Raw genomic sequence first — 24,256 nt, forward strand, 5'->3', positions numbered from 1 at the left:
AGGAATTTCTAGCTCCCTTTCTGGGCTTCAGTCTCCTTATCTTTTAAATTGGAAATTGCTCTAGCACCAACTCTCAGGGTGGCTGTGAGGTTTAAGGGAGACCAGGGACAGTGCAAAGCCTAAAGAAAGCAGCACCAAAGGCCAACTATCATGGTGCTTGCTGTCTGGGTTTCCACCAGCCTCTGGGGCTGGGGAACAGGGCACCTCTGCTCTTCTGGGCTGGGGTACGGTGGAATGGGCTGGACATGACATTCTCTAGGTGTCTTCAGGGGGCAGATTAAAGCCTGAAGTAGCTGCAGGGCCTCCATGTCCACATCCTCAGGGCTATCCCTGGATGTGGTATTGAGCTTACTAATTGCCTCATCCCCTTCCTTAGGGCCTCAGGTTCTTCAGCTGAAGAGTGGGCATAGCTCCCTCACAGGGATATAGGAGAGTCACCGGGGAGAGTGCTGCAAGCTACAAAGTGACAACAGGCTCATTAAGGAGGAAGGGCACAGTCAAAAGGAGCAGCTGAAGATGCAGTGACAGTCTAAGGAGAATATGCACTATCAGGGATGGGGAAGTGGCACCCACACTTTCAGCACCAGATTTTGGAACTCCTGCCATATGCTGGTGACGTGGGGTCCTGGGGATGAGGCTATGAGGAAGGCAGAGGTGTAGAGGTGGCCAGGTGACCCATGGCATTCCTCTGAGCCCAAGTCTTAACCGTGTGTGATCGGCTGACTTTTGGTCCCCAAAGATGTCCTCGCTCTAATCTCCAGAACCTGCAACCTCATGTGGCAAAAGGGACTCTGTAGGTGTGATCACAGGCCTTGGAACGGAGGAGGTTCTCCTGGATTGTTGAACTCACTGCAGTCACGGGGGCTTAAAGGTGAAAGTAGGGGCAGAAGCAGCAGGGGTGAGGAGATGTGAGATGGAGGTGAGGTCAGGGGGAGGCCATGCTGCAGGCCTTGAGGAAGGTGCACAAGTGAAGGACCCTTTTCCAGCTGGAAAAGGCAAGGAAACAGATTCACCCTTAGAGCCTCCAAACAGGTATGCAGCCCTGCTGACACCTTTTAGCCAAGCAAGACTTAGGTTGGGTTTTTGACCTCCAGACAGTAAGATGATGAATCTGGGTTAAGCCACTAAAAGACTGTGGTAATCTGTTACAGCAGCCACAGAAAATGAATGCACCATCTATCCTAAATATACTTTTGGGAAAGGAATTAGATTTAAAACCTAGAGTTGACAAGTATGACTCACCCATCTTGCTGGAAGCAGGATCCCAGAGGGCCTGTGGTAAATTGGATTTTGCACCCTGGGTACTCAAATGTTTCACCTACCTATGTTTGCTAGATAACTGAAGTTGATCACTTTTAACTTTCAAAGCCCAAGACTTAAAACCGATTTTAACAGAAGTCTAAAACTGGGTATACATTTTTCAGCCCCTTTAAAATACCCTGCTCTTAGCCTATGCTTGGGGCCTGTAGGTTATTAGTCTTAATAGCACCTGCTGGGCCCAGTGAAACCCCAGGGACAGGGCAAGGCCCCAAGCCAGGGGGCCACAGAGCTCTCCCCCAGCTCCCCAGAAGGCTTCCATCTCTGGCCAGATTCTACGGCTGACAATGACTGAGTCTTGCTGCCATAAGCCCTCCCTTCTCCTGTGGCCCCTCCCCACTGGAGCCGGAATTCTGGCCCTGGCCCTCTTGAGCAAACCCCTTCACCCTCCAAGGCACAGTGGCCTCACCTCCTAGTCTGTAACAGAGACAGGCTTTTCTGGTACTCAGGGGATGAAATCTCAGGACGGGGGGGAAAGTGCCATGGCTTTCCTGTAAATGACACTGCAGGAGTCTAGTCTATGGGTGTGTTTCCAACACTTAGGCTTTCTAAACATAGGAACTCATGGACAAAATGTGAGAACTTGGGTAAACAAAGCGTAGCAAGTTACAAGCTGGCAATCAAGAGGCTCCAACATGGCTAGGGTACCCCAGCTGTAATTCGCACATTTTGTGACCGGCTTTTTGCTTTTGTCCTGGCTCTTGGTCATGAAGACACCCAAAGGAGTGCCGTGATGTCTGCAGTCTGGGCACAGCATGTTCTTGAAATGATTTGGAGTCTAATAGCCTACAAGATCGTATCAAATCTGAACTCTGCATGTCCCTTTGGGGGAAGGGCAATTGGAGCCTGCAGCCTGGAATTGGGAGGTGTGGTCCTGGGGCTCCTTACCTGCCCTGAGCCTCTGGGGTATCAACTAGCCAGAAACAGATGGGACATGAGCACCTTGAGAGGAGAGCATGGGAAAGGACATGTGGGGTGAGTCTGTTCCTTATGTGGCCACCATGGGGAGAGGCAAAGATGGGGGTTTGCCCCATGAAAGGGGAGGGGGTATGCCCACAGGGTAGAGGGTACCTTCTAGACCTCTGTGGGGAGACTTCAACCTGAGCTCCAGCACATTTGCTGGAGGGTAAGGGAGCCTTCTCTCCTTATCCTTTCTGAATTTGTCCTGAAACAAGTCTGATGACACAGACAAATGCCTGCAAATCAGGGCCGGGAGGGAAGCTGCAAGGCCATCCCACCAAGGCAAGAGGGAAGCACAGGGATCTGGATTCAGCCCAGGAGTGGTTATGCTCACATCGTGACAGCACAGTCCAGCTGTCTGTGTCCTCTCATGGTGGGCACTCAGCTTTCACTCCTTGTGGAGAGGGGCCAGGGCAGCAGTCAGGGCCACAGACTCCGCAGCTGGGGCTCCTGGGCCTGCCCTAGCTGTGCACCCTCCTCTGCCCCCGGGCCACGAAGAGTGAAGCCCTTCCCATTCTGTCTGCATGCTACCCCCTGCCTTACTCCCCTGCCAGGACCCAAGACAGAACTCAAGTTGCCCACCAGCCCCAAAAGCCATCAGATCAACTGCCTGCGCCCTCTCACAGGTCATGACGCTAGCAGAAGTAATAAATGACTCAACCCGCCTCCTCTCCATGGGGTGGCCTGCCTATGAATGTAAAGCCAGTTTGTTGGGAGCAGCAGACGGCAGGAGAGGGATGATCATCTGCCTTGTTCTTGATTCCATGCCTCAACTAATTTCAGCCTAGGAGCAGTCACACCTCACTAGAGGCTCCTAGTTAGGGCCCAGAGTCCAGGGACATCCCTATGTCTTCACCCCATGCTGTTATTAAAGGTGATGCATTAGGAACAACAAGGATGGAGCCTTGGAATTGGTGCTCACCTGTGCTCTAGATTTGGGGCTGCAGGATGGACCTTCTACGGAAGTTTTGGAAGCAGGTCACCTGGCCTGCAGTATGAGGCTCTGGCTACTGGCCCCTGGCCCCCTGTGGTAAGTATTTTAGGGAGAGCAGAGGAGAGAGGGGTCTCTTCTGTCTGGGGGATAGGACAGACTCAAGAGGGTGGGGTGGGGGTTGCAATAACCAGACAGGTAGGAAGGCAGGAAGGCCAATCATGACTCATCTCCCTGGAGCCCAGCACAGTCACTGATCTGTTCTCCCAAACCTGTCCCACATACCCAGGAATGGATGAGCTGTATCCTCAATGCCTCCTCTGTATGACCCTGACACCATTCCAGGATCTGGCTCTGACCATTATCCACCCCTCCCAATTTTAAAGAGCAAGTCCAGGGCCCTCTCCGCCCACCTACCTTGCCACCCACCTATCTGATGCTGACTCAGCTCAGCCCTCTTCCAGCACCCAGTGTCTTCCTGGGAAAGGGGCAGGATGCCCCAGGGGCCCAGCACCTGGTTCTGCCCTGCTCTGGCTCTGGCCACAGCAAGTGGGGCCCCTTCTCCTAGTGTACAAACCAAGGCATGGGGTGCTCCTGGACCTGAGCATGGCTTCAGGGGTACTGCCAACCCCGAGGTTCCCCTATCTACCTCTAGCCACCTTTCCAGAAAGTCCTAGCCCCAGCTCATGCTTTCCTGGAGGATAGTGCTCACATCTGCTTGCTGGGGCCTCAAATACTTCTCCCACCATCATTGCCAGCCCTTCCCAGGCCACCCAGATGGCCCAGGGCCACAAGACAGCACTGTCAAGACGTAAGGCAGTTAACTGGCCTCCAGCTGAGCTTGTTCTGTCTGCCTGTTGTGACCAAACCTGAATCCTCTGAACTCTTCATCTGAAATTAAGGCTACCCCTGGCATGCCCTTCAGGGGTCACAGCACTGACCACCCACCTCCGGCAGCTAACCCACCATCTCCTTTGCCCCTCACAGCCTCCCTGGGGTGGGCAGGTGGGCCTCAAGCCTCCTCCCAGTACAGAGGCCATATTCTTCCCCGGTAGTCGCCCTGGTTCTCTGGTTCCCCTGTCCCTCTCTTGCTTCCTTTGTAGACATCTGGGCCTTGTGAGGTCCCTGTGAGACCCATGGCACTCTTTGGGTGTCTTCAGAGGGCAGCCTGAAATGGCTGCAGAGACTGCATGTCTACATCCTCAGGGCTGTCCCTGGAGGTGGTATTTTTTTTTTTCCTGGAGGTGGTATTGAGCCTCACCTTCTTTCTCAGGGCCTCAGGTTCTTCAGCTGAAGACCTCTCAAGGCTTCTAGGGTCTTCTAGGGTCTATGACTTGTAGGGTCTATGACCCTGACAGGTCACACAGCCATGAGATCTAGGCTAAGCAGAACTATGCAGGCCAGAGAACCTCAATGGGCAGTTCCTCTTCAGAGAAATGGGTAACACACCATCTAACCCCAGATTCCCTGGTGAACAACAGCTGTCCTCAGGGGACCCCCAGGAGTGGGTGCCACTCTGAGGCCCGCAGCCCTGGAACTGTGAATGGATGAGGGGCAGACTAACTCCTCTGTCAAGAGCAGTCCTCCTCTCTTCCTCCTCTTTCTCCTCACACTGGCCTAGGCTTAGGCCCCATCAGGTCTGCAGATGTCCTGAGAAGCTGTGGTCATCGGGGAGTCCTTACTGGGCTCCAGGATGTTTCTGGGCCTCTCTAGCAATGGGGCAGGCTATGTAAGGCGGTAAGTACTCATAATACAGCTGACATCACACAGGTCCCCAAAACCAGCCTGATCCAGGCCAGGGGGAGGGCCAAAGGGACATTAAAGGTGGCACTATGGACAAATGGGCCGAGCAGGTAAGGGCTAGGGCCATTCACATGGTCAGAAGTGCTTTCTCAGCCCCCTGCTAACCCTGCTTCTACCCAGTCTGCTAAGATGACTTAAATAGTCTCCCTGGGGGTCGATCTTCCCAACTATAAAATGAGCAGGTTGCACTAGACGGCTCTGGGATCCCTGCAGGCACAAATCTAGATGTGGATTTTGTTCCCAGAGAAGGAGAGGTGCTGGGTGGTGGCTTCTCTCCCAGGAGCAAAGACTGGTAAGGACCATGCGGCCTGCAATCCCTGCTCTATACTGGTGCCTGCTCTGCCTCTGCATCTCAGTGCTGCTCTGATCATCCTGGGGTTTCTACTCCGAGTGTGGGTATTTACTGCAAACATGGGAGGTTTATAGCCAACCTCCCCTTAGAGGCTGGGGCCATTAGACACTGGTTCTGATTTCTTTGCTATAAACAAACACACAGACAAACAAAGAAACAAACGTGTTTGATGGAGGGTAAAAACTTCAAAAGAAAAAAGTGAGTTAACATCTGGAGTAGAGACCCCCACACTCACACATGACATGTGTGACCACACAAATGTGGGCACACCTCACACTGCAGACATACTCCTATGCACATGCACTCACACACACCACACACTAGTACACTCACCCCATGCACACTACACACATCTGCAATCCCCACTCATACCCTACACATAAGCACACATGCATACCCCCATCTCACACACTAGCACACACTCACATCCCATACATTAACATACACACTCCCTACACTAAGCACACAGTCCCACTCCCACACTAGAACACTCACATCCCCTTCATTAGTGCACACCCTCTACTTGAGCACATACACCTTACATACTAGCATTCATACTTTATATACTAACACACAGTCCCTGTATTAGCACACACATCTCACTCTAGCACACACTGACGCCTCTGCACTCACAACCATGCACTAACACATTCATACCCTATACACATCCCCTGCACTAGCACCCTCCCACTAGCACACACTCTCAGTCCCACACTAGCACTCCTTACTAGTACATACTCACACCCTACACACTAGGGCAGATACACCCCACACCCTAACATCCCCAGTTCCCCCAACGCACTTAAGATAACTCACATGCCAGCATATGCCAATCAAACACACACACACACACACATGCACGCAGGAACAAAAGTGCAAGTACAACATAGGAAGTGGAAGAAAAGTGTTACCCATGAGTAGTCGCCGTTTCACCCGCTTGTCCACATCAGCTACTGACGTGGCATTGAACTGAGAGCGCTCAATTGCAGCCTCATCCTTCTCTAAAACACAAGTAAGGGACAAACATGGAGCCGGTGGTTAATGAGAGCCTACTTCCCACGGCCCAAGACAGTCCGCCTCTTGGCGTGGCACAAACAAAGCCAACACAGCATGCCAGGCCAGCGTGGTGTACTCACCAAGGGCTAACCCCAGGAAACTCCAAAGTGGGTATGCTGAGGGTGGGAATGGAGAGGAGTGAGGGCAGGGGCAGGGCAGGAGGCAGGGATGGCCATGAAATGATCTGGGACATAGATGGGATGCAGGGCAGATCTGCAAACCAAGAGAAGAGGAGGCTGAGGTCAGAGTGGACAGAACATCACCGATGGAGGGGCATAGAAGAAGAGAACATGTTGGGGTGCTTAGGGAAACACAAACAGTTATAGATGCCCACAGTTCAAGCTGGAGAGGCAGGCACAGGACAAGGAGACAGGGCTGCGAAGTCTGGTGATGGATGTGCCTGGGCACAGAAGATGCCCTCCACAAGGAAGGGGAAGTATAGCAAACACTCATGCAAAATTAACAACAAAACACATGGAAGGACAGACAAACAAAAACAACAGCAATGAATCCAATTAAACAGACAAAGAGGACCATGGGGTCCACAAGGGCAGCACTGGTTGCCTGCTTGTCTATAGAGGACCGAAGCTACACATTCAGGTGCTCAGCCCGGGGTTGCAGAGTGGGCTCAGTCATGTTAGAAACATGTGGGAGAGATGGCCTGGGTGGGCCAGGGAGCATTCAGGCAGCTGGGCCTGAAGCTGCCATGAGTTGCTCCCTGTAGAGGAAGAAACAGATAAGGTTAGCTGGTTCTTGTTTCTTTGCTCAGTCAGAAATGTGTGGAGATATTCATTCCCAAGAGGGAAAAACTATGAACAATGAGCAAAGCCAGATGACAGCTTTCTCATTGGGGCCAGGGTAGAAGCAACAGCAGCAGCAGAGAGCGGCAGCTGGCTACAGAAAATGATTTCTAAGGGGTGGGGGAGGGAAAGAGGGAGCTTGGGAAGTTACTTTAGAGAGCAGATCCAACCAGGGACCATCACATGCAGCAGACATTAAAAAAATCGAAATAAAAAAAGATGAGTCAGGTGGACAAAGACAAGATGTGTTAGACAAGGGGCCAGGTGGCCGCAGCAGTTTACTCTCATCCAGTGGGGGGCAGGGAGCGCTCCACTGGAGATGCAAACACTGAGAGGCCCCCAAGTGAAGGGAAACAGGAGGGAGGCCAGGCATAGCCCGGGAGATGCTACCGGGCAGGACAGCACAGGGAGACGTGGGGAGAAGAGGTGCTAGATGGATCAGGCTGCAAAAGAGACACTGGTCTCTTAATTTTTTTGACTGTTTTGGTTGGTTTGGATTGGCACTTGGCTCTGAAAATAATGAATGAACGTCAGTTATCAGACAAGACAGGCAATCAGGGACCATCAGCAGAAAAGCAGGAGGAATGAGATAAAATGAAATACACGCTGTCTCAAAGAAGAGAGCACACAGAGGAAGGGGGTCCAATGCAGGCAGGAGCCCCTGCTGCACAGCCTGGGACACAGGATGCACCCAATTCCCTGAGACACAAGGGAGCAGACCTAGGGACTGTGGGCTTCACCTGCCTTTGGGCTGTTGCCTGCTTACCAGTCCCTTTTCTGTTACCTGCAAGTACCTCAAGAAATAGCTTCTGACTCTAAAATAAGAAGTGGGAGCTTTTGTTGTTGTTGCTAAATAACTGACTTGTTTTGGGTTCCTAAAGTTTGTCAACATTGAAGAGAGAAAGAGGATGAACTGCTGGGTGCCAACTTTGAAATTCCTCTTTTTCTCAATTAACATTTTGCTGCTATTTTTTTTTTTGCGGGGGGGGGGGACCCACTAGTGATTATGGCATGAAGTAATAATAAACACTGAAGCTTCACCTTGGAAATGTACATCAGGAGGAAGGAGGTGACCAAGACTAAATCAAGGGTCCATGTGGCAAGAGGTGACAGGAGCAGCTGTCCCCATGAAGAATGGACTTTCTGTGGCACTCTCCGTGAACTCAGGAATGCAGAGCGGTTAAAACCAGCCATACCCACACCCCATTCACACCATCATCTCCACTGGGCTTTTAGACAATGAAGACGTCAAAGAGTTTTCTGAGAAAATCTCTTGGTTTTCCAGTCCGCTGAAGACAGTTCATATAACTACGGGTGGCCTTAGGCCAATTAAGTGAGGCTGGCAGCTGTTTTCCATAATAGGAGAGGGAATGGCACAGCTTCAGGAATAGAAGACAATTTCCCTAGGGACACCCACCCCTCCTCAGAGACGATCTACAATTCCGCCCGGGGCCACCCCCATGTCGAGATGAGGCCATGCCAAAGCCCAGGGCAGGCCGGCCAGGGAGCATGGAGCAGAGGGGCCTTGGCTCAGGTGGCTGGGTGACCCCAGGGAAGTTCTGGGAAAGCATCTCCTGGGAGTGCCAGCCAACCCCTGCATTACTTTTCTCCCACCCCTTAAGCTTCCTTTTTGGAAACTGGGAGGCGCAGGGTACAGAGGGTGTACTGGCCGAGGTGTCCACTTACCGATGCATGTCCGACCATCTGAATGGAGTGCGTACTTCTGGTGGCAGCCACACGTGGGGCCTGTGTCTGTGTCTTCACAGCTGTGCTGACAGCCTCCGTTTCCATAGTTACAGGTTACTAGTTAGGCCCCAAGTATATGGACGTGGGCATAAACAGAATGACAACGAAAGCAATTAGTTTGTTGGTGTTGGTTGTTTCATTTAGGGGGTTGGGGAGGAAAGCAAGAGCATAAGATTATCAGTGAACAGAATCACTGAGTCTTGCTGGGGACATGCATTTTCCTGGATTTCAGCCTTTCCAGGGCTTTAGGGGGAACTGGGATACAGAACGGACTTCGGAACTTCCAGGCTTTGAACAGAGCTGGCATACAGCTGATGCATGCAGATGGTGAAGAAGAAAGGGATAAGCCAGGTAACTTGATTCTTCCTAGGTACGGAAGCGGTTGTCTGATAGCCCACCTTGAGGGGAAAACGTCTGATAGGACCAGGACATCCTTGATGGGGATGGGTAAGTGGGAAGGTATGATGGGAGGGACACTCATTTCCTTAGTCCTCAAAGTCCCAGCAGCTGGCTCAGGCTCTATCCCCTCAAAACCCTCATCCCTCCAAGAGCTCAGCAGTATTTCAACACACAGAACTTAGGCAACTTAATGGTATAAGAGGGACAGTTTTGAAAATGATCTAAATAAAACATGTGCCATAGTGCAGAATGCCTATGGCATGAAGGATCTGGAACCCTTTTCTCAAAATGTTTCACAGCTTCCACAACCTGGAGCAGTTGAAAAGGGGGCTGGGCAAAAGGAGCCAGTCTGAAGTAGCAGAAATTACACATTTAAGTTTATTTGAAAGAAAACACTTTTCTTTCAGGGTGAGGTGTATAATCAGAAGATGGGGAGGCAACCTCAAGCCTCAGTGGCCCCGGTTTTTCCATGTCTTATTTAGGCCTCTCATCCTGTGCACATGGATCCCAGGGCTCGCAGACAGCACGGCCTCTTGGATACCTCAACCATTTGTCCAAATGTCTGTCTACACTCTTAATGTACTTGGCAAAGTGTTAGTAATGATCAAATATGCAGAAGAACCCCTCCAACCAGTTGTGACCCGAGATGCGAACACTCTGTGCCACGGGGTCTGGACTCACGACATTTTATTAGACGGGCCCCTAGGCCTGGCTGCTTCTAGAGGAGAGCCATTTGGGGCACCTCCCCACTGAAGGACTCCTCACTGAAGTTCAGTGTCAGAACTGATCTCTGTGGCTGCGTTTCCCAGGTCTGCCGCTTTTCACCACCAGAAAGCTGTGAGGCCTTTGGGGTGTACTGTCCTGAGTGATGGTGGCCTCTCAGGCTGGTCACATGCCATCTCCATGTCAAGTGAGGAGAAACTGGAGAGAAAGGTCCCTGCTCCAAGTTCCAGATGCCATCCTCAGCAACCAACGGCCACAGCAGGCTGCTCCCTCTTCTGCAGGGACCTAATTTCAAGGAGCAAAATTCCTAGGTATGCAGAGCTGCCTCAGGTAACTACAAGGGGGCTTCCAGCAAAAGGGACTCTGGCCCCTCTGCACGAATATGTCTTCTCTTATACTCTGGGGTGGAGCCCTGCCAGCCATGCGATTTACTCTCTCATCTCTGAGACAGATCCTCTCTGCCTGGGAGAGACCTAGGGAAACCAAGAACTCCCAAGGGACTGGCAGAGCTGCCGCACTGGCTGGATACTACATACCTTTCTGGGACTGAAAAAGCCCCATTTCAGAGTGGGCAGAGGGGTTGCTAGCGAGAAGGTAAGAAGAATACTGAAGATGGTTCTTACAAAGCTCCAGATTCCTGGAGATGGGCAGAGCTCTGAACACTATCTTCAATGAGGAGTGACCTTTCTGGACACAGTTCAGCCTTAGGTCACTTGTGTGCCATCTAAGCTCAGGGCCCCTCAGAGATGTTCGTGGATATAACACACCATCAGGGACCGAGCCTAGGAGCACCTGGAGAACCTACAGCTTGTCCATGTCAGTACCTCAGCCGTGAGCTCTAGAAAGACACAGGGATGAATGTGCTTCCAGAAGGGTGTAGAAAAACCTACTCCAGTCTTGGAGTATAGTTCTGGGCTCTGGGTGGATGAGAGAGAATTTGCTGCAGAGTCTCTGTGGTTCCACTAGCCCAGAGAGGCAGGCTAAAGCCAGGCCTTGACTCAAACTAACTTAAGGTCCAGGAATTTCCTGGACTTCAAGTGACTTCAAGGGCTATAGAGAAAGTCTAAGACTGAGTTAACTCTACATGAAACCTGCTGTGTCCACCACACAGGAGGAACCACAACTGACTGTGCAGCCAGCTGTTCAGTCCCATTGTGACAGGCCCAGAGAAGCACGCACCTTGACCCTCGAAATTACATAAGGCAAAGCATGGGCTTGAAACACACTGGCAACATCTAGCAACCTAGTGGGCAGAGTGGGTCTGCTGTTTCTTAAACCAGTAAATGGTCTGGGCATAAATGTTCTTTTCTTTTTTTTTTTTTAACATGGGCAGGCACAAGGAATCGAACCCGGGTCCTCTGGCATCGCAGGCAAGCATTCTTGCCTGCTGAGCCACCGTGGCCCACGCTAAATGTTCTTTTCTGATCTATGTTCACTCAGGGTGCGGGTGGGTTGAGGGATGGGAGTGGGAGGGTACAGTATTAGTTGCTAAGAGCCTGCCTCCTCTGCTCCCCAGGACAGGGTCTCTAACAAACTTCTCTGTAGTACTCATTCCACATATAACAACAGAATAATGCAGAGAGCTGTCCCCAACCATTTTCATGCCAGACTGCCCGCAGTTCTACCCCCAGCACCTAGCATAGTGTCTGGCCCAGAGCTGGGGGTGTGCGACTCATCTTGTTAAACAAAGGAAGGCTGTTTCCTCCTGGACAAGGCTGTCAGTCTGTCAACTCCACATATTCTTTTCCTTGGCCTTTTTCTTTAGAAACTTTGGTTATCCAATAGGGAGTACTGAGAAAGTTTGAGCTGTTCATTTTCTGTCCTGAAAGTTGCCAGTTGGCTACATCTCTTCAGCTAAAGGCATGTGTCTAGTATAGAGGAGAGGAGGGGCTAGTTGCGGCCCTGGGGCAGGAGTGGGCACTTCCTAGTCAAGACCAACCTTGTTTGATTCAGCCCTTGGTGACAGCATGCATAGCTCACCATTTTCAAATTCCAAAGTCCACTCTACCACGATTCCCATCAGATTTTGTAAATTTTTCTTTGATATCCCCTAGTAAAGAGCCAGGAACAAAGAGGGAGGCTGGCCCACATCTTGGACCAGACCTGGGATAGAAAAAAGAATGTTCACTTTGGAGAATGGATGAATCACATCTTAGACACAGGGACAGTGTCTGATGCATATGGGCCCCAGACTCCGCTGACTCCTTGGTTTCCTGGCTCTGGTTCCTCCTGAGGAGCTAGGTGAGCACATGGAGAGCCAGGCTGCACTTGGGCCCTGTAGGCAGACACCCAGGCGTTATGCACTCCAGGTCTCCCAGGATATCACTATTTACATGTTTGGTCCATGCAGTAAACGTTGCAGGGGTTGGGCTGCGAGTTCTGGCCTTTTATTCTGGAAATGAGATCTGCACAGTCCAGGCTAGTTCTGCACAGAACTAGGCCCTCTTCCTTGTCTGTTCACTATCCAATTTCCAGAGGCTGCCTCCATCTGCAGAGAATTCAGCCATTTAGACCTTCAAGCCACAGCCCCTCCATTTCCACATAGGGTCAGGGGCCATGAGATGTAAGCCTCATTTTCTTGGGGTGAGGGCAAAAAGGAAATAAATCAGCACAGCAACAGGGTTCTACGGAAGATCCAGCTTAGCTCCTGGGACTGCTTCAGGGGTATTATGTTGGGTGGGGAAGACCCCAGGCCTGGTGTCTAGAGCCCCTATCCCTCAGGCCTCCCCTAGGCCCCTTTGTGGGCCTTGCCCATCTCTCCACCCAAGGGGCCGAGAGCCCTCCCTGGCCAATGCCCAGTGACTGGGCAGACCCTGTACAAAGCAATGGCAGGAGACGCGTGGGGATACATAACCCATTTGCCTCCATCTACCTACGTGTGCAGTCCTTCTGGTTTTGGGCAAGGTCAAAGCCGGGCCTGCAGTCACAGGCCACCCCACCTTTGGGCGTCTCCCGGCAGATGTGGGCACAGCCATGGTCTTTGTTCATGCAGTTCATACCCTCTGGGAAGAGACACAGAGAAAAGAGGGGTTGGGGACTGGGAGAGAGAACATTGCAGGCTGCAACGAATGCCAGGAGAACGCACAATCAAATGGTGCGTTTGGCCCACATGCAAGGATGCATACCCTACCACCCAGTTGGGGATCTCTGAGCAAAATCAAGGCCAAGGTGCCTAGGCCCAGAGTGGGGTTTTGATACCTCAGTAACCATGGAAGAAAAGTCCCTGCCCTAGGTCAAGCTATGGAATCTCATCTGAGGAACTGTTTGCCACTGGGGCTTTAGGCAGTTTCCCCACTAGAGCAGGTGTAGGTGGCAGTGAAAGTAATGGTGCTGGGTGGTACCTGTCAGTCTGTAGGGGGGCTTCATGTGTACCGGACAAGAGCAGAGATTGGTCAGAAGCCTGGGTTGGGAGTGGGTAGGAGGTCACCGCATCCACACTTGCACACTGGCCTGCTTCCAAGGGTTGCATCTAGCCAGAAGCAGCTGGCCCAGCCACCAGAATGGGGGCCCTACATTTACCTGGTCTGCGCAGTGCTCCCCAGAACCCCTGCCACCCAGGACATAGCCCCGCATGACCTGGTACCCCCTACACAGGCACACCTTGGATCCTGGGCTGGCTGGGTCCATGCTCATACACACAACTGCATTCCTTATCTTAGCATAAGCTTTCTGTTGTTGGCAGATGTAACTTTTTAAAGCAAATATGTTTCTAAGTTACAGCCTCAGGTACCCCTTCCCTATGACTCCTCTTCTTAGAGGGGGATCAGTGACTGACTTCTGTGGTGGCTGGGAGGATTCAGAAAGGAGACTGCCCTGTACTTTTCCTCTCACTCCAACGCCACCCCTGAGAGGTCCAGGCCAGCTGCAGCGGCTCGCCCACATTCACTCTCCTCCAGAGGCCTTTTCATCATGACCTCCCAGGTGCGGCTTGGAAGCCTTATCCTTCACAAGCAGCCTGGCTCCCTTGTCTTCTCTCCTACCTGCTCCAGAGTCTTCAACAATGGTGCCAAAGCCCAGGCAGTAAAGACCATCCTGCACATGATCTGGGCCCTCAACCTCCATGGAGGCAGTGCCCTCGGTACACTTCAGAGATAACAGCACCATAGCTAGGATACTCGCCAAGGCCACAAAGAGCAAGGGGCACCCACAGAGCCTGACCCTCAGGCCCTCCATGTAAATCCTCTCCTCCCTTGATAGCCCACGGGTCTCATGTGTGTTAAGAGCTGGTGAGGGCCCTGCTATCCCCATGCCCTGGCTCCATTCCCTACTCACTTAGGTGTACCAAATTCTACTGAAATGCACTTTGAGGGCCCTGCGTGATCAGGGAGAAGGAAGGTCCCCAGAGTTGGCCTTTGGTCCCTCTCCTCCATCACCCATGCTTCCTGGAACATGCCCAGCCCACCCCCTAGCAGACTTGATGCTCCCCCCTTCCCTGCCTGGAGTAGCTCAGACCCCCTTCAGCTGATCCCAGTTGATGTTTGTTTTTCTGGTGATTTGTGAGGAGTTTCTAGAATTTATGAGGTCAGCAGCCAAGTGAGAGGCTATAGGTCATGTGTCCATCAAGAGGCCAAAGGCAGATGAAAGGTGAGAGCCGCTGTCTGCCAACACATTGGCTCTGTGCCCTGGCTTCCATCTCCTGCCTGTGAGGAGCCTGGCGGAGGAGTGAGATTCTTTCCTGGGGCTGTAAAGTGATACTAGCCTTGGAGGGAGGAAGTGAACCTGCAGTCATGCCCACATGCAAAGAGTCTTCTTTCCCCCAGAAGTCATGCTGATTGCCAGTCAAGATGAGGACTAGCCCTATCCTGACCCCATCCACTTTGAGGGGGCTGAGGGCAACCTAGAATTGACATATATTTAAAAACAAAAGCCTGTCAGCTACAATAAAGATAGAAGTCTTTCTTCTATCAGCCCCACTGGGGCTGATTTCAAGCAACCGAGAAGATGTCAGTAGAAAAGATGGCATTGGGGGGAAATGTGCACAGGGGCCCTTGTGAGCCAGTACGAGCTGGTTCTAGCACATTGCTTTTCTAAAAAAATCATTGTAGAGTCAGGCAGGTGAGGGGATGGGTCTGGCCTCCTTTCTCGCTGTGTTTCTTGGGGAAAATGTCTTTACTTCTCTGAGCCTTGTCTGTAATCTCTGCCTCACAGAGTAGGTGTACACATTAAGCAAGATGACAGGATGTGCCAAGATAGACCTGGGCTCCAGGCTCCCAGCTCTGACTTTCTGGACCCAAATGGCTGATTGTCAGTGACACTTTCTGGGCTAAACAAAACTAGAAATTCAGCATGGAGGGGGCTTAATAAGTGGCACCTGTTAGTATTAAATGATCTCCGATTAACAGCCTATTAACTTCAATTCCAAGGTCACCCCATCTATGAAGCTCTCCAAGCAGACACCTTAAAGCACAGGACCAACAATGCCCACAGCTGCTTGCTCCTCTCCTAACCTTCCACCAGCTGCAATGGGGAAGGCATGGAATGTGGGCAGAGTCTCAGCTCCTCTGCCCGCTCCTTATGCCCTCACGCCAAAGCAAGGAGGCACTGGAGAAGTCCAAGTCTGGGTCCCTTAGTCCTACAGGACTCTGACTTTGTCTTTGACCCCATACCCTCTAGCTAACCATTTTCCAAAGGGCTCCAGCACCCCAAGCAGCCATGACTGACAACCGGGTCTCCAGATCCTTGTCCTCTTGTCCTCTAAGTTCCTCCTCAGGCCCTTTATAGCCACTGCCGCTCAAGAGGTGGAGGAGGGGAGGCATCCCAAGGAGCAAGTGAACCAGCAGGAAGGAGGGCCAGCTTGGACCTTTCCTGGTGGGATTAGTGGGAATGACTAGTGCCAAGGCCAAGGGCAAAGTAGAGATCTAGAAGGTGAAATGGTGAACCCAAGGTCATGTGAGGCACTCGGTGCAAAGTGCTCCTTTCCAGAAGTAGTCCTGGGCTCCAGACTGGAAGGGACTTTATGGGTCTGCTATCTTCCCTCTTTGCCATGGTCTGGGAAGTAGCCCCTGGCCCCACCCTAACTCCTCCAGTGGCAAACTGCTTCTGCTAATGCCAGCCTGTGAGTGCCTTAGAAGCAGGGGCCAGGCCTCCCACACTGGACCTCAACCCCAGCCCAGAAAGAGCAAGGGTCCAGAATCCTGTAGGACTAAGGGGCCCAGACTCAGACTTCTCTAGTGCCTCCTTGCTGTGATATCAGGCCTACTATTCCTGGGAGCCTCTGGGCAAGGGACAGCATTGGCCTAACTCCGCTTATACATGGGAGCTGGGTAAGCAGAAAACCCAGCTTATTTCCCCGCCTTGAGGGGAAGCATGATGTGATTTCAGTCTCATTACCAGAAATTCTGGTCTTCAGAGCCCTGGTGCCAGTCAGGCCAGGCTCCCCGCCAGATCGAAACTAATCTAATCCAATCCACCCCCAAACCTAATTACATTCAGCAAACTTGAACTGGGTGTCGCCTCAAGGCCGAGATTGGGAGAAACAAGGAGATGGAGGCACTGCTGCTGTATCACTAGGCTCCAAATTCAGACCCTGCCATTTGCTGCATGACTCTGCAATACTTTTCATCTCTCCGAGCCTCAGTTTCTATATGTTCAAAGCTGGAGAGCCACAGGCCTGCCTTCTAGGCCCATTAAATGTGCATTCCCCAGTTCTTGGTGAGACTGGCTGATGTTGGGGGTAGAGGAGGAAGGCATGGGACTTTATCTGGACTTTATCCAGAGTGAAGCATTTCTGCCTTAGGAATTGGGGTGCTGCATGGAAGATGACCCGCAGGGGCATGCAAACAAGTAGGGAGCCTGCTGTTGGGGCAGGGCTGTGGGGTGCAGAGGAGGGCTGGTTTGGGACACATTTCAGAGCCCGTTCCCCTGAGCTTTCAGGAAGACATGATACATGGGCTCAGGTATTCCTACTTTCATTTCCTTTACCCCTCACGATAAGCCTGCCAAGGGGGTACTGCTATGCCCATTTTACCAACAAGAGGCAGAGGCTCAACCTCAGTGGGAAGAACCGGCCCCAGGCTGCTTGTCTCTCCCAAGGCCAGTGCTTTCCCGGGCCTGATACCCTCTGCCACCATAGCATGTTTTTACCAAAGGCCTCCCAGAAGAAAAGGATGGTAGAATCTGCCCAAACTCAGACCAGTGTGTGCATCTTCTGCAAAGCAAAATTCATGGACTCATTTAAAGTGGGTAGTGGGAGGTGGGCCCAATCTGCCTATACTTAGGAGTAGGGCCTTTCTCTTTGCCCCCAATACAGGATAATAAAGCTGGAATGTGTGTCTCCAGGGGTTGTTGCTATGGAGACTTCATCAATACCATCATTTTCTGCATCCTTAAACACATGGGAAGATGTGAGCTGGGAACAGCAGAGCGGAGAGATAAGAACAATTACTCTGCACTGCCCTTCCCCTCAACTTGAGAGGAAGGGATTTTTCTCCTCTTCCATCTCATCAATTGAAAATTATGGAAAGAAAGTAGCTGCGAGTCTTGGAGGCAGCCAGAGGAGGCTGCTGCCTTCCCCAAGCCTGACTGTGCAAGCTCTCCAATGATGTGGGAAAAACAAACGTGGGGTTTCCACATACTGTGAAGCAGGGCTCAAGAAAACAACAGGAAGGCCCTGCTGGGGAGTGCCACAAGGAATAGCTACAGAGGACAGGCTGATGGGAGATGGGGAGACAATGGCGGCCACACACATTTACATGGGTGCCTGAGTGCTGGGCTCTGGCCCACACAGGGGAGATGCATTCTCTCATTACCTCTCACTACCTGGTGTGGTCCAGGAGGGCACATGGTAGGGGGTGATGTCATGGTGACACTGAGGCACAGAGAGGTTAATGACTGAGATGGGGTGAGGGGCTGGATCTAGGGGCCAGGTCTGAAGTCAGGCAGAATGATAGCAGCCATGTGGCTGCAAAGGAGGTCCCCAACACCACAGCAGGCTGACAACAGCGCCTGTGCGGTAGGCACTTCAGGTGAATAATCTCCTTTAAGGCTTATGTGGTGGTTTGAAGTTTTAAGTACCCCAGAAAAACATGTTCTTAAATTTAATCCATTCCTGTTGGTGTGAACCCATTGTAAGTAGGACCTCTTCTGATGAGGCTACTTCAGTTAAGGTATGAACCCCCTCTCCCCCAAGTCAGGACAGGTCTTACTCCTATTACTGGAGTCCTTATTAAGAGAATGAAATTCAGATAAAGAGAGAGAAAGCCACAGGAGGAGCAGCCAGAAACTGAATCAATGGAACTGGGAATAGAAGGAAGAGACCAGGTGATGCTGCCACGTGCCTTGCCATGAGACAAACTAAGGACCAAGGATCACTGGCAGCCAGCCCCAGAATGCCACAGTCTTCGGGGAAAAAGCATCATCTTGATGATGTCTTGATTTTGGACTTTCTTTTGGCACTGGGGGCTATCCCATTTTATTTCCCAGTTTTGACTTTGAGGGCCCCTGAGGTTGGGAATGACGAGCCTCCTGCCTTCCCTGGCTACTTCTACATTTCCAAATTCTGACCTTCCAAGCCCATCTCAAATGTTACATTCTGCAGGAAGACCGATTTGGGTTGTGAGAGCAACACCCCATTCCCCTCAGAGCCCACTGCCTAAGCTCTCTCCCAGTCCTCAGGGCCCAGCACAGGGCCTGGCAAGGAAACAGAGACAGGAAAATGGGCCTTGATGATATCCTGTAAGGTGAGAAGACATATCCCCATTTTACAGAAACATTTCAGAGAGATGAAGTAATGTACCCAAGGTCACTCTACTAGCATGTGTGTCTACTTGAAGACTTGCCCTCCTCCAGGTGCAAAGGGTGCCTAATGGAGGATAAACCTGATGTGTCTTCTAAACCTTCCTCCCCTACACAACTCAGTTCCCACAGTATTAGGCAGAAAGTTGTGAGTATGGCATTCAAGGTCCTCCATGATGCCACCACTGGCCGCCTCTCTAGCTCAGCTCTTACCTCACTCACAGGCCCTGGGACACAGTGAAAGCTTTACCATCTAGCCCACCCTTCTTGGTGCCTTTGGGAATGTGGTTCCCTCCACCTGGGACACACTCCTTCTCTCCTCCTCTGAATGGCAACTTCCAACTAGTGATTTGAGATTTTGTTTGTATATCACCTCTTCCAGGAAGCCCACCTTGCTTCCACCCTTGCCCCAAGTCCCTGGGCTGGATTAGAGGGCCTTGTCTGGGTCCCCATGGCCAAGCACTGCCCTCTAGGATAGCATTATTCACTCAGTTGCAACTGTCTGGGTCTGAGCTTGGCTCTTACACCAGAATGGGGTTCCTCAGGGGGTGGGGGGAGGACAGGGTTCCATCAAGAGTTACCTCTTTGCTCCCCATGTGATACACAGTGCCTGAGCCTGACTGAATGCACAGGAAATGTCTGCTGAGCCCACCTGCTCTGATGCACCTGCTCTGGGCTTCAGACATTGTCAGAACAAGCCGTGGACTTCCAGGCACCAGGGGTGCATTTGTGAGGAGGCTCTGGGAGACTGAAGCCCAGAATCGGGGACTTGCCCAAAACCTGCCTCTACCCCCACCCCTGACGCTCAAGCTCAGATTCTCTGTCACATCAGGAGGTGCATGAGGCATTGTTGCCCTTGTTTGGGGTGTCATTTGGCCTGTCATATTACTTCATCCATCCACTCATTTGTTCTGTGACCCTCTGGTAAGCACCAATTCTGGGCAGGCGCTAGGCTGGGTTCCCCACCCCACACAGGCTCATTTCCACAGCAGCTCACTGAGTAGGCAGCACTGTGCACACTGACAGAGAGAGAGAGAGCTGAGACTGTGGTAGGCTCCTGATGTGCCAGGTGAAAGTGAGGGAACAGGCTGGGCTCTGTCTGCTCAGAATGCAGGGGCCCTCCAGCATTGCTCCTGGGAAACCTGGAGGCTGCCCACTGTGTAGTGGGGACAATGGTTCCACTCTGACAGCTGGGAGGCCTGAGCAGCAGTCTGTGCAGAAGGGTGCATAGTCAGACACTGGCCACGGGCCGAGGAGTGTTACTGAGGTGGGCTCTGATTCCCGGCCCCATCCTAACCCCTTCTAAGGGCTATGGTCTCATAATCTGCTTCCTCCTCTGTGAAGCGGGGAGACTAAAGCCCTCTTCTGCAAGATTGCTGATGGCAACAAAAGAGATGACCACCTCCAGCTCAGCTTCCCCAACAGCCCCTTAAGACACAGTGAAAATTGCCCCCCTCCACCCCCTGCCTTTACAGCCCGCTTCTCACCCTAGAGCAGCCATAGCCCCCTCCTTGCCTCTCCCAGGGCTCCCTTCTTCTCCATCCTCACCTCCTCTTGAAGATCCCCTGCTGAACACTAGGTGTCACCACTGTCAAACTAGAGCCTCCTTGGGCACCAGACACCCTTCTAAAAGCCCTTTTCGCTGATGGCCCACGGGCCGGGCAGCGTAGACCAGGGAGGCTTGGCCCAGACTTTCTGGCTTCCCAAGCTTCCGCTGCCCTCAGGCCCAGGAGGCTGGAGTTGTCCTTCCTCTGTCCCTAGGGATGACAGATTTAGTAAATAAAAACCCAGGAACCAGGGAGGGATATAGAGAGAAGGGGGTGCTGCCAGAGCAGGATTTTAAAGAAAGCAGACTGCTCTAGAGGTAGAAGATGGCCTGGTGGAGAAAGAGAAGCCTGGTGTGCACTGAGCAATGCCGCAACAGCCTGGTGAAGGCAGACGTGCCAAAGTCTGTTGTGGCCGGTTCATGAAGGGCAAGGCCAGGAGGGGCTGCAGGGGTCAAAGCAGAGCTCTCTGGGCTAGGCGGGGGAGCTGGGGTGCTATTTGAGGAACCACAGGAAGCTTCTGAGTGGAGAATGTCACAGCCAGAGGGCTTATGAGAACACAGGATACAGAGACCTGATCCAAGCCACAGCCCTTCCATCCACTCACTCATTCAGTCTCTTGGCTTTAGGAGTCAGTCAGACCTAGGTTCAAGTCCTAGCTCTGCTCCTTACTCTGGGCAAATCTTTCCACTTCTCAGTTTCAGTTTTCTCACCTGTAAAATGGGGACAACAGCAGCCTGCATACACAGAGTTACTCCTTAGATTCGAATACTGTCAAGTCTGGGCACAGAGCCTGGCATCCAGTATTGCTCAGTGGCAGCTGACAGTTTTACTGACTCCCGTGCCTTTCCAGAGGAAAGGTCTTTCATGTCATTTCAATGCTCAGGACCATTCTATAACGAAAGGTTCTAATGTTTGTCCCATTTTATGAGTAAGAACTTGAGGCCCAGGAGTTGCAGCTGATGAGGTGCCAGGGCCAGGAGTGGCTTCCTCTTGGCCAGGTGCCCTTGAGTTGTGGCCTAGCCTCTGCCCTGCCCTGCCTGCTCCTGGATTGGAGGGTTCTGCACTTCACATCACTAGTGGGATGCACACAGCGCCTGGCAGGACTGGCTCAAGGCCAGGCCAGGAGAAGGGTGTGAGGCTGGGCTTACCAGCCAAAGGAGTTGTTTATGGGGTGGGAGGCTCATAAAAAATAATGGGCTGGCTTTATTGTCCCTGCCTGGAGGGCCATTCTAGACCGCACAGGGCCAGGGCAGACCTTCTCCAGGAGCAGCACAATCCTCCCACTAAACATGAGAGCCATTTATTCTCCCACCCACCTGGGTCTGTGGCCCAGAGGGTAGCAAGCAGGAAGGCAACAACATGAGGGGCACCCCCATGCTCTGGGGGCTGGGCCACCCCAAGAGCAGCTGAAGAGGACAGCCCTGAGGCTGGGGTGGGATTCGGTGTAGCTGCATCGGTTCCCTTCATTTGAACAGAAAATTCCCAGCTATTCTGCCCCGGCACTCAAGGAGATGGGAGTTCCGGGACAAGAGAGGAATGTCTGAGGCCCTATAGGGGCCCAGCTCCCAGATGCAGATAGGAGACACTGACAATGGGGTACACTTAAGAGGATTCTAAGGCAACAGGTGGCTGGGGAGGCAATGGAGGGGCTGCGGGGCCCTGTCCATAGCTCGTTTAGCCAAGTCTGGGTGAAGCAGAGTAGGAGGGAAAGAACTGGCTTTGGCATCAGTAAACCAGCTCCTGACCCAGACCTAGTGACTCCTGGGGTGGCAGCAGGAGCCCTGTCTTCCCCTCCTGCAATGGGGATGGTGTGCTCACTCCAAGTACTTCCCAGACAACTGTGAGCAACACGTGTGAGCCCACGTGTAAAACCACAGGGGAAGCTAAAGGCTGCAGATGGGCTCAGCAAGGGCATCTGCTGCTGAGAGGCGAAGGGTGGTGCCTGGTCTGTCTACTCAGCCACAAGGCAAGGGAGAGAGGAGGTGGCCATGAAGGATAAAGTCAAGAGGCACCTGCGAGGAGGATCCAGGACCAGCCTGAAGGAGCATGGCAGGATGGCTCAGGACAACAGCTTGGAACAGGGAAGAGAGTGCAGGCTGCCGTGAGAGGCTGCTCCCAAGGTGACACCAAACAGCTCTCGGCCCTGAGGCAACCCCAGGGGCTCTGCCCTCCACAAAAGCCTGAGAGATCTTGGCCCAGGAGGCCTCATTCCCAAGGTGGTTCTTAGCAGAGGACTCAGGACCCAGAGGCAGGGTGCACATGGCCTCCTTCCACACCTGTTACCATGGCTGACCTGAGTGGGTAGGACGTACAGGGCCTCAACTCCACCCCAGTTGGGAGTCTGAACTCTGCCTGAAAAAAATGGTTTATTTTTAAGCCCACTACTGAGCAAGCATGCCATCTTTGTTTGCTGACTGACGGGACTGAATGAGGGAGGGAATGGGTGGCAGGTGAATGAGAGACGGCCCCCTGGCCCTGGGACCCCTCTGCTGAGGCCTGCACACACCATCTGGCCAGCGTCTGTCTTCAGGTCACTTTCCTTCAGGCTGTCAGTTCTGGGAGGGCTCACCATGGCCTGACAGGAGGGGCTTGTGACCACGGAGGGGATAGAGGAGTCTGGCCCCTCCCCAGCTGGGAACACAGTCCCTAGAGCACAGGATAAACGTAGGCAGGAAGGAGAGGGCTGAGTGCCTCCAGCTTCTCATCCCCAATGAAGCCTCAGACTCCAGAGCCTTTCCTTCTGTCAGTCAACTCCTGGAGATCTAGTCAGGCCCATGCTGGGGCCAGGCCCAAACCAGCCTGAGTGGGCAGGGAGAGTGGGTGGGGGCATTGTACACAAGCCATTCATGGAAACCTGAGAGTTGGGACCCTGGGCGAGAGCTGAGCAGGACTTGGCATTTCCAGTCTTATGAAAAGAAGATCCTGGCTGGTCCTGTTTTGAGCCCCCAGAAACCCCCACCTTTCCCACTGCTGCAAAGATTTTCCTTACTACTGAAAGAACAAGGGCTCTCCTTGTCCTCACCCAGCCACACTGAAATATTCCTCAATTATGTGATGTTGATAACAGGCCTCTCTGAAGTATAAACCTGTGGCAGACAGAGGACTCTGTAGAAGGCACCCCACCCAGGCCAGACTCCCCAGGCTCTCTGCTCTTATCCATGCTGCCTGCATGAGGGCTGGCCTCTATGGCTGCCACTGCCCCCTTGGCACTCCCTGCCTTCACCCCGACCCAACTTGAAGCAGGTGCAACCTTCCACCCCTAAGCACCAACAGGGCATCTGCCACTGTCACAGCAAAATCTAAACTCTCCCTAAATGTGTCTCCCTCCCTACCTCCAATTCTAGGTCCCAGGGTCTACTCTCCACTACTAAGAAAGGCCGCTGGGCTGCTGCTTCTCCTGGCCAGCCAGAACAAAGTCGCCATCTTGCCCGCACAGAAACCCTGTAGGCCCAGGGATGAGAGCTCAGGCCAGCCTGAACGGAGGGCCCAGGCAGCAAGGAGCAGCCAGACAGCCTGCAGGGAGAAAGAAGGAATGGAGGTGGGACAGACAGTGGGTCTGGAGTCCAAGCTAGGACAGAAACAAAATCCACACAGAGAAAGTATCAGGCATAGGGCAGGGGCTCAGACAGGAGTCCAGTTCTCTTTCAGCAAGGCTGCCTGGTATATAGAAACAAGCAAAAGTCAGGGAAAACCCTGCCACCTGCCTATCAGGCTCTGTAGCCCTTGGGCAGTCATATATCTCTCCCACCATCAGATGGTGGCCGGAGTGTGGTGGTGCTCATCCACATTAGCCAGCATGTTGGGCAAGGAAACAACTACTTCTTTAAGACTCAATTTCTATGCCTCAAAGAAGGCATGAATCACAGCATAGCTGTGGCCCTTTTAACAA

General features: G+C 52.5%; 1 protein-coding gene across 5 annotated transcripts in view; it reads right to left on the reverse strand.

Moving 5' to 3' along the window:
• The window catches only part of SCUBE1 (signal peptide, CUB domain and EGF like domain containing 1), a 165,734-nt gene that overhangs the window by 84,863 nt on the left and 56,615 nt on the right, over positions 1-24,256 (reverse strand). For 4 of the 5 annotated variants that reach the window (XM_077169101.1, XM_077169104.1, XM_077169105.1 and 1 more), the window contains 3 exons: positions 12,964-13,089; positions 8,906-9,022; positions 6,275-6,364 (listed from right to left, as the gene is read on the reverse strand). In XM_077169101.1, coding sequence (XP_077025216.1) covers positions 6,275-6,364; positions 8,906-9,022; positions 12,964-13,089 — 333 coding nt within the window. The remainder of the gene's footprint in view (positions 1-6,274; positions 6,365-8,905; positions 9,023-12,963; positions 13,090-24,256) is intronic. The other variant, XM_077169102.1, reaches the window with a different exon arrangement.

This window comes from Tamandua tetradactyla, chromosome 7, assembly GCF_023851605.1.
Source record: "Tamandua tetradactyla isolate mTamTet1 chromosome 7, mTamTet1.pri, whole genome shotgun sequence".
NCBI lineage: Eukaryota > Metazoa > Chordata > Mammalia > Pilosa > Myrmecophagidae > Tamandua > Tamandua tetradactyla.